The sequence below is a fragment of the Microtus oregoni genome, unplaced genomic scaffold (genome assembly GCF_018167655.1).
Source record: "Microtus oregoni isolate MIOR12 unplaced genomic scaffold, Mior012 000011F_ref0000422, whole genome shotgun sequence".
NCBI classification, from domain to species: domain Eukaryota; kingdom Metazoa; phylum Chordata; class Mammalia; order Rodentia; family Cricetidae; genus Microtus; species Microtus oregoni.
The window spans coordinates 39,898,276-39,911,422 of NW_024543070.1; the positions used below are offsets into that span (position 1 = coordinate 39,898,276).

The 13,147-nt window shown below is 43.4% G+C and overlaps 1 protein-coding gene across 4 annotated transcripts in view; it reads left to right on the forward strand.

Moving 5' to 3' along the window:
• Nucleotides 1-13,147, forward strand: part of Osbpl1a (oxysterol binding protein like 1A) — a 186,999-nt gene that overhangs the window by 127,955 nt on the left and 45,897 nt on the right. For 3 of the 4 annotated variants that reach the window (XM_041659855.1, XM_041659856.1, XM_041659857.1), the window contains one exon: nucleotides 1,385-1,541. The exons of the other annotated variant lie outside the window; for it this stretch is intronic. In XM_041659855.1, coding sequence (XP_041515789.1) covers nucleotides 1,385-1,541 — 157 coding nt within the window. The remainder of the gene's footprint in view (nucleotides 1-1,384; nucleotides 1,542-13,147) is intronic. 4 annotated transcript variants of the gene reach the window in all.

Here is a 13,147-nt window from a genome sequence, read left to right on the forward strand (position 1 = left end):
TGTAGCTCCTTGGCTCTGTGCTTTCAGTTGTAACATTTACCATCACATACTCAGGGCAAGGCAGTGGTATGAAATATTATCATATTGCTATGCACAATTTAATGCTTACAAGTAGTTTCTGGAATATTCTGTGTAGTTGTTGAGCCAAAGTTGACCTCAAGGAGCTAAATCTGTGACAAGCCAAACAGGTGGAGGAGGACTACTAGTGTCTTTGTTGTGAGGAGTGGAGGGAACGGAGCTGTGGCCTTCTCCCAGTTGGGACTCAAGGTGTCCTGTTGGTGTAAGCAGCAGTGATACACCTAGGACTGTGGCCAGCCTTGCTTCTTCCGCATCAGCCTGATGGGATGACAGTGAGACTCCAAGCGTTGAGCTAGGTACTAGCATGCAGGAAGGTGCTGAGTGCTAGGAAGAAAGCAAGCCTAAACCACTTGCTTCTGAGTTGAGCTACAGTATATTTGCAGCAGATGGGCGTTCAGCTCTAACACACACTGAGCAGGTGTGGCAGCCTTGTGAGGAGAGTTTCTGAAGGTGGCACAAGTGAGTAGAGTCAGGTGGGAAGTTATAGACGGTCCTGAGTAGTGCTTTACCAGAGACAGAGACCTCATGGACAGAAATGTCCTAGAGAGTGAGTGCCTACTGCTTTGAGCTGAAACAAACTATTAAATAAGGAGTCAGAAAACTGGTGTTCAGAAACTAAGGTGCTGCCCCCAAGCAGGAGGTTAACAATGTTGATAATCTGGAGCCTTGCCCTACCTTCCCCCAAAGCATCCTAGAGATGCTCAGAGGAAAAGCGGACTGTGAAAGTCTGGGCAGTTGCATGGATGTTACAGGAGTGAATCATCATCTTGGTCCCCAGCAAGCAGATGGCTCCATTTTGAATACACAGGCAACTGGGAATGTGGCATTCCCACTCTAGAGCACTTGCCCAATCACTGATGGAAGGATGCCAAGAATGGGGCGGTTCTGTGTTGTTCTATGTGCTTTTAAAATTCCTTTCTTTTTGTTACTGCAGTGATGTGACTTAAACTTCTAAGTATAGCACTGTAGATCTTCCATTATACATGAGTTTTTAAAATTGAACTTTTTGGGGCTAAACTATAGTTAAGATGCCTTGAGAAGGAAGAGAATAGAAGCAATCTTTGGCTACCTCTAAGTATATAAAATCAGTTTAATTGTAACTTTATATAAGTGTGCATCTGTCACATAAATCCCTCTGAGTCGCTGTGGGAGCGGGTTCTCTGAAATCTCTGAGGAGGTGTTTACGGATGGATTGTGAAAGGGCAAAGCTTGAGTTTCACAGCCCAAGGCTTTGAGGGAGATATCCATCATTAGTGAAGCCTGTACCCAAGTTCAGTACGTTCACCATGAGCCTGTTCTGCCACAGGTTCCGAGTCCGAGGGGTCCCTGACTTGCGTGGAAGCTGTGACAGCACACGCCTTTGAAGAGAACGAAGTGCCCGTGAGCAGTGGGAAGCACAGAATGTCCGAAGGAAAAGATTGTGGTGGGGGAGACGCGCTCTCCAATGGCATCAAAAAGCACAGGTATGGTAGCCTTGGATGTCATCAGTAGTCACTGGCACACGGCTTAAGATCATGAAAAGGAGTGCTTTTTCTGCCTCCTCCCCAGGATGGGTGTTCGTGTTGCTCGGTGTGCCACCTCCGAGGCAGAATTAACTGGAGTACTCTTTGTCTGCTTTGAGTAATGTCTGCTGTAGGTGTAGGACCAGAGCACAGGCTTGGCGTCCTTCTGCAGCTTGTCTCTCAGGGAATGTCTAGATCCTTCGGTTGAAGTAAGGCTCTCAGAAGCACCCATTGAAACTGATGCTCTGTTCCGTTTTCATCTTTTATGACTCTGCCTCCCAGTGCTATTTTGGTTCCTCGTCATTTGATCTTGTTGGTTTTGAGAGGGAATAGTAATGGTGCCAGCCTGCTGTCACAGTCTAGTTAAATTTAAACAAAGACTGTTACTAAGGCCAGGATTTGCTGAACACATCCACTTTACATGCTCCAATAACATTAGTTTGGTTTTATTCTCCTGATGGGCTGGTGCTAGAGATAATCCGCAATGACAAGATGTAACAGACACTGACAAGATCACAGAGTGGTAGACTGTTGGTTGATGTTTGTATAGAGACATAGTTTGTAAAATTACTAACAAGTGAGATATCTTGTTTTGTTTTGTTTTTGGTAAGGAGATGCTAATGGTTAATTTCTACAAAAGTCTTGTGTGTTTTTACTGTAGATTGTGTAACACTATGATTCTGACCACAATTGTCTCAGGCATTGTCCAGGACCAGCGTGCACGCCACTGCTCTGGTGTGCTGGTGTGCAGGACCAGCGAGCATGGCACTGCTCTGGTGTCCAGGACCAGTGAGCATACCACTGATCTGGTGTGCAGGACTGCTCTGGTGTGCAGGACCAGCGTGCACGCCACTCCTCTGGTGTGCAGGACCAGTGAGCCAGAAAGTACAAATATGTTGAGAAAATGTGAAGTATTTAGTTTATATCCTATCTCATCACCGGAGGCTTCAGTGAAAGAGCAAGAACTTTGCCCAGAACGTGTCAGGTTTGTAGAAGAGTCTAGGGACAGCGGGAAGCAGTAGGAAAGGCACTTGAGTCTCTGCTCATTTTGCCTGGAAGGTGGAGGGTTGGGGAGTAAGGAGGGAGAACAGTGAAGAGTCTCCAGCAGTCTGGGCATGGGGCATCCTATAACCTGCTGAACATAAGCATGTTTCAGCAGCCCACCCTAGAGAGTCCTGAGGAAGAGCCTGCTATAACAACTCAACAATGTGGAGGTTGGGCGAGGGTACCACTGTGCTGTGATGTAGGCTGAATATTGTCAGTCAAGTACCTGTTCTTGAAGGCCAGTGCACATCGAACACCTGGGACAGACTGGCAAACTGAATGGAGGCAGCTGAATCAGTGAATGTAAACTCCCCAGACTGGCCAGGCCACAGGGAATTCAGCCCCAGAGTTACATTCTGAGACTGCACCACAAAGATGGGTGTCAGCTTGCCTGATGGGACTAGTCCCAAGGGTTCAGATCTTAAAATTTACCCTAGGAACAAGCTGTCAGGCCACGGGGTCACTTTGAGTGTGTTAGGAAGAAGCAGAAGGTGGGATGGGCCTCAAGCTCATGACAGTTCGTCATAAGCCCAGGTTGGCTTTTTATTGATAGGAATTCCTGTAGGAAAACTGTGACGTCTTACCATGGTGAGGTCACCATTGCTATGCTAGGCTGAGAAGGTAGTGGAGAAGCTGCTCTTTGGAAGCAGGGCTGAGGCTCAGGGGTCCTACTGGCCCACCCCTTTATCTTACCCCTCCTCCTGAGATGCTCTGTAGCCCGGAGGTGCTTTACCAAAGTTAGAAACCCACAGACTCTGTCTCAGCCTGCGCATTTTAAGGACCTTATGGTGAAGATGTACTTGCGCTCATTCTAGCCTGTTCTGGACAGATGCTTGTTGTGGGCGGTAAGAGCCGTTTTCTAGGACAGCAGCAATCTGCAGCTCTGCTGGAATGCACTGCATGGCAGGTAGCCAAGGAAGTGCTGTTCTTCATCTAGGCTGTGAAAAATAAAAATAAAGACTAATTTTTCAGGTGGGTAATTACAGTTTTAAAAATATTGCAGAAAAATTTAAGCATGCCAAGAATTGTAGAACATATTGTTTTGAATCCTGCATATCTATCATCAATGTTATGCATATGCCTTTATTTCACCTAAACTTCATCTCATTTCCTATAACTTTAAAGCTAAACTTTAGGTTATATTATCTTTATTGTTTATTTTTCAGGACACATTTTTTTCATGTCTTTCTGAAGGTCTTGTTTGTCTTTTCTATCAACCATACATGATGATATGTGATTTGTAATCAGTCTCTTGAAGTCTGTTCCAGTCTTTAAATCAATAACTTTTAAACTGTGAAAAGAATACATATGTATAGCTGTATTCATGTATTTTAAATAGTACACAAATTTTTAATTGAAAAAAAAATGTTTGCATGTGTTGTGTACAGCATGGTAATTTGAAATACATGTATATCATAGAATGGCTAAGTAGAGCTAATTAGCATATGTACTACCTTCATACATATTTTTCTTGTAAGAATAATTACAATCTGCGTTGCATTGTCATAAACTTTCTGCATCATTGTGCAATAGATGCTTTCAGCTTAGTTCTAGAAAACAGGAAGTGTGCCAGGTGTGATAGGAAAAGGCAGGAGGATCTCTGTGAGCTGGAGGCCTGAGTGGTCTACACAGTGAGTTTCCGGACTGCATAGAGAGAACCTGTCTCAGAACCCACAGAAGGCTTTGCTTGTTATGTGTGTGCATGTTAGGACTAGTCTAAGTTCTCTCGTTGTCCATACCTTAGCAAGGTGCTGCCTGGCCAAGAGCTCCGCATCTTTAGCCCAGTCTCTCCTGACTAGATCACAAACCAGTTACTATCATGGATGAGTAATCATTTACATATCTTCAGATATTTAATTAGCTTTCAAATTTCCCTGCTTGTCTCATAAAACTGTGTCTTAGTAATTAGATCTGAAATGTCACTTAGCAATAAGGACCCAGAAGTTCCACATCTTCTGTCTGGCAGAAATGGCTGGAAGAGTCCTAGGCTTTCTGTTCCTGTCCTACCCTTTATTTGTGTTTCACACTATTCCACAGTCTAGATATGTCTGGTCACATGCCCGGGGTGTCATTTAACATGAGCTTTGCCCTTGAATGTCCTTTAAGCCACTCTATTCACAGAAGCGTGACTGCCTTAGAATTGATATTATTTGTTTTTATTTTTATTAGTTAGTAGTAGTATTTGGTGTGCTATAGTGCATAGATGCACACACTGTGAGGGCAAGGCGTGCCTCCTGTTAACATCAATGAAGAGAATATATATGCTGTCTGGTTTCTTTTTGTGTTGAGGTTGAATCCCTGGTTTTGTCCTTACAACTGCCTGTTTCATGGGAGAGTTGCCTGATAGCCTTTTACTTGATGATTTTAGTGGCCATTTGATGACAGAAGTCATGAAACAGTCCCACACCAGTTCAGAATTATGAATTATAAAAGGATTATTTATTTAAGGGGAAAACTTAAAGATCACTGTCCTAGACAACAGTCCTCTGCACAAACAGGAGTAGAGTCTAGCAGTCAGAAGCAGGAGCCGGAAACAAGAGATTGGGTGCACATTTACTGCTGCTTTTACAGTATAGGAGACCATGTCCACGTGGGCTAGTATCTTAAAGGCTATTGGCTAAAGGAGCAGAATGTGCTCCCAGAGCGGCCATTGACAGTCATTATTTTCATCCATATTCTTTAGATACTACAAAATAGTGCTATTTCAAGCCTGTCATTCCTTCTACATTTATTAGCAGAATTAAGAAGAGCTGCTGGGCTGGGGAGATGATCAGTCAGAAAGTTATTGCCATGCAAGTATAAGGACTTGAGTTCAGATTCCCAGAATGCACTTAAAAAGCTGGGCAGAATGGCATGCATCTGTAATTCCAGTAGTAGGGAAGCGGAGACAGGCGGTCCCTAGAGATCTATGGCCAGGTTCAGTGAGAGAGACCCTGTCTCAAAAAAATAAGGTAGAAAGTGATTGAGGCTACTCAACATCAAACTTGGGCTGTCACACACACGCACATATTCACACACACACGCACATATTCACACACATACACATACCTCTGTGCACCCCCCCACTCACTCAACACAAGCTAATAAGTACCTCTTTATAAAATTATATATAAGGTTCCCCCACAAAAGTGATGTGTAAATATATGGACTATTGTTTAATAGTCTTTATTTCCCCTCTGTAGTCAGTGAGAGCCCTTCTTTGTCCATTCAATAGGGCCCCCATTTTATTTGTGATGCACATGTACGGGTGCTTGTGTGCCTTCAGCCTTTTGTTCACATAATGTGTCTCATTGCGCACACCTTGAGGCAGAGGCAGGCGGATCTCTGTGAGTTCGAGACCAGCCTGGTCTACAGAGCTAGTTCCAGGACAGGCTCCAAAGCCACAGAGAAACCCTGTCTCGAAAAAAAACCAAAAAAGAAAAAAGTGTCTCATTGCCTTGAAACTTCCGCACATAGGCCTGGGTCGCTGACCAAAAGTTCCAGGGATCTCTTCCTCCCATCTTACATGCCCAGCCTTTTATTGTTTTTGTTGTTGTTGTTGCTGCTGGTGATGGTGGTGGTGGTGGTTTGTTTTTTGGGATAGGATTTCTCTGTGTAGCCTTGGCTATTTTGGAACTTTCTCTGTAGAACAGTCTGACCTTGAACTCACAAAGATTCACCTGCCTCTGCACAGGATTAACAGGTGTGTGCCACCATGCCTGGCTAGCATGCCTAGCTTTTACATGGGTTCTGTAGATTTGAACTCAGGACCTCATGCTTGTAGGGCAAGCCCTGTACCAGACTGAGCCATCTCCTCAGTCCCCAACTTTTTGTAGGTGTTATATGCAGTATACATGTGTCTTTGCGAGCCTCCTTGCAGGCTTGGCTGGTATTGTTTTGTTTCTGCTCTAGATCTAGATTCCTGGTTCATTTTCCTGGGAAATTCTATTTAGAAGCACCTGAGTGTTGCCTCTGGTTTATTTTTAGTTTATTACATTGGGATTGATTATCCTACTTTTGTTTTTTTCTGTCTCTTTCTCCCCCTAGTTTGTAATTGGGTTATTCTTGACCAACTGAATAGATGGATGTGCAAATATTGTTTAGAGATGATTTTTCGTTTTCACTTTTGAATTTGATATATTAAATGTGGCTGAGAGTTGAAGAGCACAATTGAGGATGGTTTATAAATAAACCCAACATTTGCCCATTTTCTGAAAGAATGATGAATTTACCACTTATCAGGTTCTTTATGTGCTCGTTAAGGAAACTGGCTTTTCCATGTGAATATATTTTTGTAGTGTTTTTTTCCCCATAGGATCTCCTCATGTACCCCTAGCAGGCCTACAACTCACTATGTAGATCAGACTGGCCTGGAACTCAGAGATAAACTAGCCTCTGCCTCCCATGTCCTGGGATTAAAGTTGTATGCCGTTGCACCTGGCTTTTTTTCAGGCTTTTCAAAAAGATCTTTTTATATTTATTTATTTGTTGGTTTTTTTGAGACCAGGTTTCTCTCTAGCTTTGGAGCCTGTCCTGGAAACTAGCTCTTGTAGACCAGGCTGGCCTTGAACTCACAGAAATCTGCCTGCCTTTGCCTCCCAAGGGCTAGGATTAAAGGCATGCGCCACCACTGCCCAGCTAAAAAAGAAAATTCTTAGATTTTCTATTTCTACCTTATTGTGGGAAATAGTTTACTGAAATGATTTAAGTAATGATACCTTTAAATTAAAATTCTGGGCCTTCAACTATGTAAATCATTTTGAAAAAGATGACATCAATAAACTCTAATAGTGTAGTTATTATGAGCTTAGTGCCACTTTCTTGACCATAGGCTAAGGAATAATTTCTTTGAAATTCAGCTTTGCAAAATAACAACAAAATCGACCTTACTGGCTGTTTGTTGATGCTTAAATTAGATGATCTGCACAAGACATCTGGGGATCTTTTACTCATAGATACAGAAGGCTGTTATAGAGGACCAAGAATAGGTACCTTCTTACTTTTTATGTCTGTCTGTAGCCTGTGCTAGCCTAGAATTCACTATGTAACCCAGGCTCGTCCTCTAGAGTGCTGGGATGCAGGGGTGAGCTCCAAGCCTGGCATGATCATTTCTTTTAGCTTAAGTGAAAGGGCTTTGAACATATCTTAGAAAGTTAGTTTTGTTCTTTGAACGTGGGATATGAAGACGGGAAGCTGAGGCGAAAGCATTGACCCTAGGGTAAAACTTTTCTTTGGTAAGTGTGACGTAAAAACCTGTTTTTAAAGTATGCTGTCTTTGATTTCCGTGTCATTTCATGGTGTGGTTAAGTGAAGCGTGGTTTTCTCGCTGCTGAAACACGGCTGGGTTCTGCCAAGCAGGCTGGACCATTGCTCTGTCAGTGGTGTAAACAAGAGCTGATGAGAGCCTTTAAGCCGGCTCCTCCTTCCTTGCTCCCTTGGCATTGCTTCTCCCCGGACAGAGGTCTCATTACTTTCTCCTTTTGATCCAGAGACCTTTTCAGTCTCTTAGGTAAATATCCAGTTTCTATTTCAACTTTGTTTCATAAACACTTTTAGTCCTTACAATGTCAAAGAAAGTCGTTAAATACATTACAAAGTACACATTTTTGATGAGTCTTTATGCTAGTATACAAAGTGAAAGCTTTCGCTATGACGTTTACACACCTACATGTCGGTGTGCTCTTTCTTTCTCAGCCCCTCTGTGTCTGCACTCTCCCATCCCTTCTTTCTGATCTTGCTCATTGTCTTGCTCTGTTTATTTGAGGTGGTCCTTCATGCACCCCACCCCACCCACACTCTTGACCACATGGTTTTAAACATTAGGAAATGACTTTTTGTGTAACATGATCTTCTAATGGTCTGCCTTAATCTATATACTCTGTACATTTTGTGTTAAGTCATAAGTTGAGTGCCTTAACGTCTATTGACACATGGGATTTGGTCTCTAGGATTACATTCAAGTGTCTTTTGCCCTTTGGAATTGTGCCAATCCATACTTTGCCTCCAGGAGAGAACTACCTCAGGGGACCTACCTAGAGTTCTTCGGTTTTGTTTTCTTTGCTTGTTAGCTCATGAAAAAAAAAAAAAAAACGCTTCAAATAACAGAAAGGATTTGCATGGTTAAGAAAATACGGAAGCTATTGTTTTCAAAACCCCAGAAGTTATTCAGATATTTGTTACTTTGTTTGCTCTGTTCCTGTAAGGTCTTCTGGGGGACAAACATCAGTGGATATACTTCTCATCTGAAAACACTGTGAGTGTCTAAGATGTGGTCCATGCTTGTTGTCTTGAGTCAGGATTTGAAATTAATAGCAAGCTGTTTCACTGCAGATGCCCTCAAGAGGCACTCCTGTGACTGTGGCAGCACCTCCTCCCACTGTGGATTCTGCTTCACATCAAGGAAGCAGATAGTTCTGCCATCTAGGACAAACCCGGATGAGGAAAACAGCTGGCTCTGAGTGTTCATACTGTTCCCACATGCAGTGGAGCACTATATAAGCAGGCGATGTGCTTTGTGTTAGAGCAGGAAGTGCCCAGCCTCTGGTAAGATCCAAGGTGTGTGGTGTCTTCCTAGAGCTGGAGGACACATGGGGGAACACACTCAAGCAGGGCCAGCTGCATTAGCAGAATAGGCTTCTGTGGAGGAGGTGGGGGTCATGTAGACTGTGGATTCTTTTCAGCAACATTTCACTTGTGCTTTGGTGTCTCAAGCCTTCTAACAGCAGCACAGTGCCAGCTCTTGCAGAGGGGTGCAGAGGGGTGCCACAGTTTTGAGATAAGTGAGAGCCACCGACTTCATGTTCTGCTTCTGCCTTTGGTTAAGATAGCTCATAACTCCAGCAAGCATTACCCCAGCCAAGCCTCACCTGCTCCTGTTCCAAGCTCAGCAGGGCCTTACAAAGTACAGGTCACAGCAGATTGGCTGGGACCTGTCGGCTTGGGTTTGAAGCCTGCTATAAGCCTGGTTCACAGAACACTGTAGATCCAGGGCTCTTCACAGTGTATGCATAGTAATGATGGTTGATCTTACCCTGATATTGTACATTGGTGTCTCTAAAGTACCTGTATTGTCACTTTCTGATTCTTAAAAGTATTTTCTGACTTATAGGTAAGGCAGGTGATATTATATCCTGCCAGCAGGTTTGAATTATAGAAAGCTTGACTTGTCCAAGAGAGGATCACTAGGACTCCGGCTGTCTATCCAACTCTGGGGTCAGCGAGGTCCTGTCTTTGTAGACAGGGAGAGGGTGAGAGAGCAGGCCCCCTCCTCTGGCTTCCACCTGTACATATGTCATACACATACACACACACACACACACAAATTGCTTTTAAGCTTAGGCTTTTTTTTTGGTAACTACTTAGAATAACAGATGTATAGGGGAAATATTCTATTCTGAAACTCAAGGTAATTTGCCTCAGCTTTTGATTCTGTTTCCTGCTTCCATGTAATGATTGACAGAAAATTGACACATTTTCCAAATGGTGGTTAACCTCCCTCACCCCGCCAAGGGAACACGAATGCACTTAAAGTGGAGCTACTTTTAAAACAAGTAAGCCCCATGTCCACCAACTTCCCAAAGGATTCAGGACAGCATTTTGATGGAGATCGGTTTTCTAGTGAAAATCAAGTCTTTAGGCATTTTCCTTTACAGTAGAATCAACACAGCCTGGCTCAGTGGAATCAGACTCTCAGAAGGCCAGGTTCCCTGCTTGCATCTCAGTGTTTGCAGCTCCATCGTCTTCAGCAGAAGAAACTAGCTGCTAGGTGAGAGGGCAAAGAAGAGCTGCTCCTGTCAGAAGATGCCCCTAGGTACTGTGCATCATTAAGTAGGACGAGCCAGGTTCTCAGCTGTCTCTAGAAACATGCCCTCTGATGGGAGACTGTCTAAAGCATCCTGCATCTTTAAAAGAGATTAGAGCAGGATGGTGATGTAGTAATAAGAGCGGCGGCGGGGCTGCGTCCCCAACACCCCAGCCGCCTGGCTAGCTTATGCCCGAAATAACAACACACAAACTGTATTCATTTAATCACTGCTTGGCCCTTTAGCTCTAGCCCTTACAGGCTAATTCTGATATCCCGATCAACCCATCTTTAATAATCTGTGAGCACCGGTCTTACCGGGAAGATTCTAGCCTAAGTCCATCCTGGGTCGGAGCTGGGGCATGGCGTCTCTCTGAGGCTTCTGCTCTGGAGAGGAGAGCTGTGGAGTCTCTCTGAGCTCACTTCCTCTTCCTCCCAGTATCCTGTTCTGTTTACTCCTCCCACCTATCTTCTAACCAATAAAATGGGCCAAGGCAGTTCCTTTATTAGCCAATGCCTTCCTCCATCATGGTGAGCTACCTCAAAGGCCAATCACAAGCAAGTTGTTACTACTTATTCTGGGAAAGAAAGTGGGTTTAAAGGTAGACTGAAGAGCTCAGCCACAGAGAGCATGGTCACATCTGCAGAGAGGTGCTTCTGCCTACTTCCTCTCTGCTTCTCTGTTAACTTGCTGTTTAATAATCTCTGCTTTTCTCAAGTCCATATTATAGGGAGCTGCAGGCTTTGTCCTTGTGTTCCAAGAAGATACAGTCTATTAAAGATCACCATGCCCATTCTTGTGTCAAAGGGTCAACTATTTATTTCCATTAAGTACTCAGAGCTCCATTATGAGAGAAACTGTGGGTTCTTAGTGTTTCAGTCAGGCTTTTGATCCACCTGGGGCATGTTCAGGCTCTTAGCACAGAGCTTAAGACATTTCTGTGTAGTGAGAAAAGCTGCCTACCTTTGACACCCACAAATCTACCGCTAATGGGAACAGAGGTGTTTGTGGGAGAGTGTGTACCCTCGTCATGCCTTGCTGTGCCCAAGTAGTACATGCTGCAGGCTTTGGTAAGCTAGTATGAAATATGATGGTACAAGTGGCTATTATCAGTACAGTCTACTGTGTCACCACCCTTTCTCTGACATTAAACCGCTCTCCCTTCAGGCCCCAAAGGTCATGTTCTCTTTAGTTTTTATTTGAGCAGCTCACTTCTCTAGTCTGTGCATGCAACCTCTGCTTTCTTAGATCAAGGATAAGCAAAGGCAGCTACCTTCCCTCTGATGAAGCAGCCTCCTGTGACACCCACCTTCTACAGTGTGCTGAGCTCTGAAGGAAAACGACTAAGTCCAGTACACAAAGTTAGGTTTCTTTTTTTTTAATATTTATTTATTTATTATGTATACAATATTCTGTCTGTGTGTACACCTGCTGGCCAGAAGAGGGCACCAGACCTCATTACAGATGGTTGTGAGCCACCATGTGGTTGCTGGGAATTGAACTCAGGACCTTTGGAAGAGCAGGCAATGCTCTTAACCTCTGAGCCATCTCTCCAGCCCCAAAGTTAGGTTTCTTACTAAACTGAAACACTAGCTCAGATGTGCGTTCTCATCAGTATGTTTTGGCTTGAAAAATCTGATAGTCTTTCATACTGTACCATTAGTGCAGTTATGTGATAAACCAACAGATGTGAGAAATAAACTTCTTGAAATCTGATAATGAGTTCTAAGTTCTAGAAGTGCATTATAAAAATAAATACATACAATTTTATAGGTGATTTAAATTTATTAAAATCAAAACCAAAACACATGTAAAATATATAAAAATCACCCTGGCTCCTTCACTTTACAGAACTAGGTTTTGTAAGTGAAAATGTCAGACTCTAAACATATAATTTATAAGATCTAAATGAGGGGCTTCAGAGGAGGCTCAGAAATTAAGAAAACTTCACGAGTCTTCCAGAGGAGTTTGGTTTCCAGTACCCACACTGGGCAGCTAACTCACAGAATAGATAACTTCTGGGAATTTAATTGAGTAGGTAATTATGGATACTTTAATTGATGATTAGAATATATTAAAGTTAAAAGATCATCATATATAAAAATTTCCACATTATACCAAAATTTAATTGGGTAGTACATAGACTTAGGAGTGACAATATGTTAAAGACTGGAATTGCATCATGGGCTTTGGAGAGCACACTTCCTTTGGTTACACGAGGGCTTGTTTTCATCATGATAGTCGAGCTGCATCCTGCGTAACTTGTCCGTCTTTGAACTGTATGGCTGAGGTGGTCGGTACGATAAATAACCAGGCCAGCTCAAGAATAACAATTATTTTTTTATTGGTTGAAAGGGGAAAACTCATGCTACAAGAGTGGGAGGTCCGACTTTCTATCTGTTCCACGGGCACCACGAAGAGAGAACATGCACCTAGATCCTCCCAGTTTTTCTTTCTGGGGTCCAGGTCGCCACACCTTAATTAGATGTGATTGGTTGACAGAGTTTCCCCATCACTGAGGAGGTTGATTTACGCTCAGATTTAGACACGGAGACAGTCGAGTATGAGTAGAGAACTTGTGTGTCCTGTCTAAGACCCTGCTTTCCATTCTTGTTCCTAGTAAATGAATGGATGAGGTTATGATGGAGCCAGAGAGAAGGCTCTGCTGTTAGGAGCACCCCTTCTCTTGCAGAGGTCCTGAGTTCTTTTCCTGGCACCCAAGGCAGGTAGCTCACAGCTGAC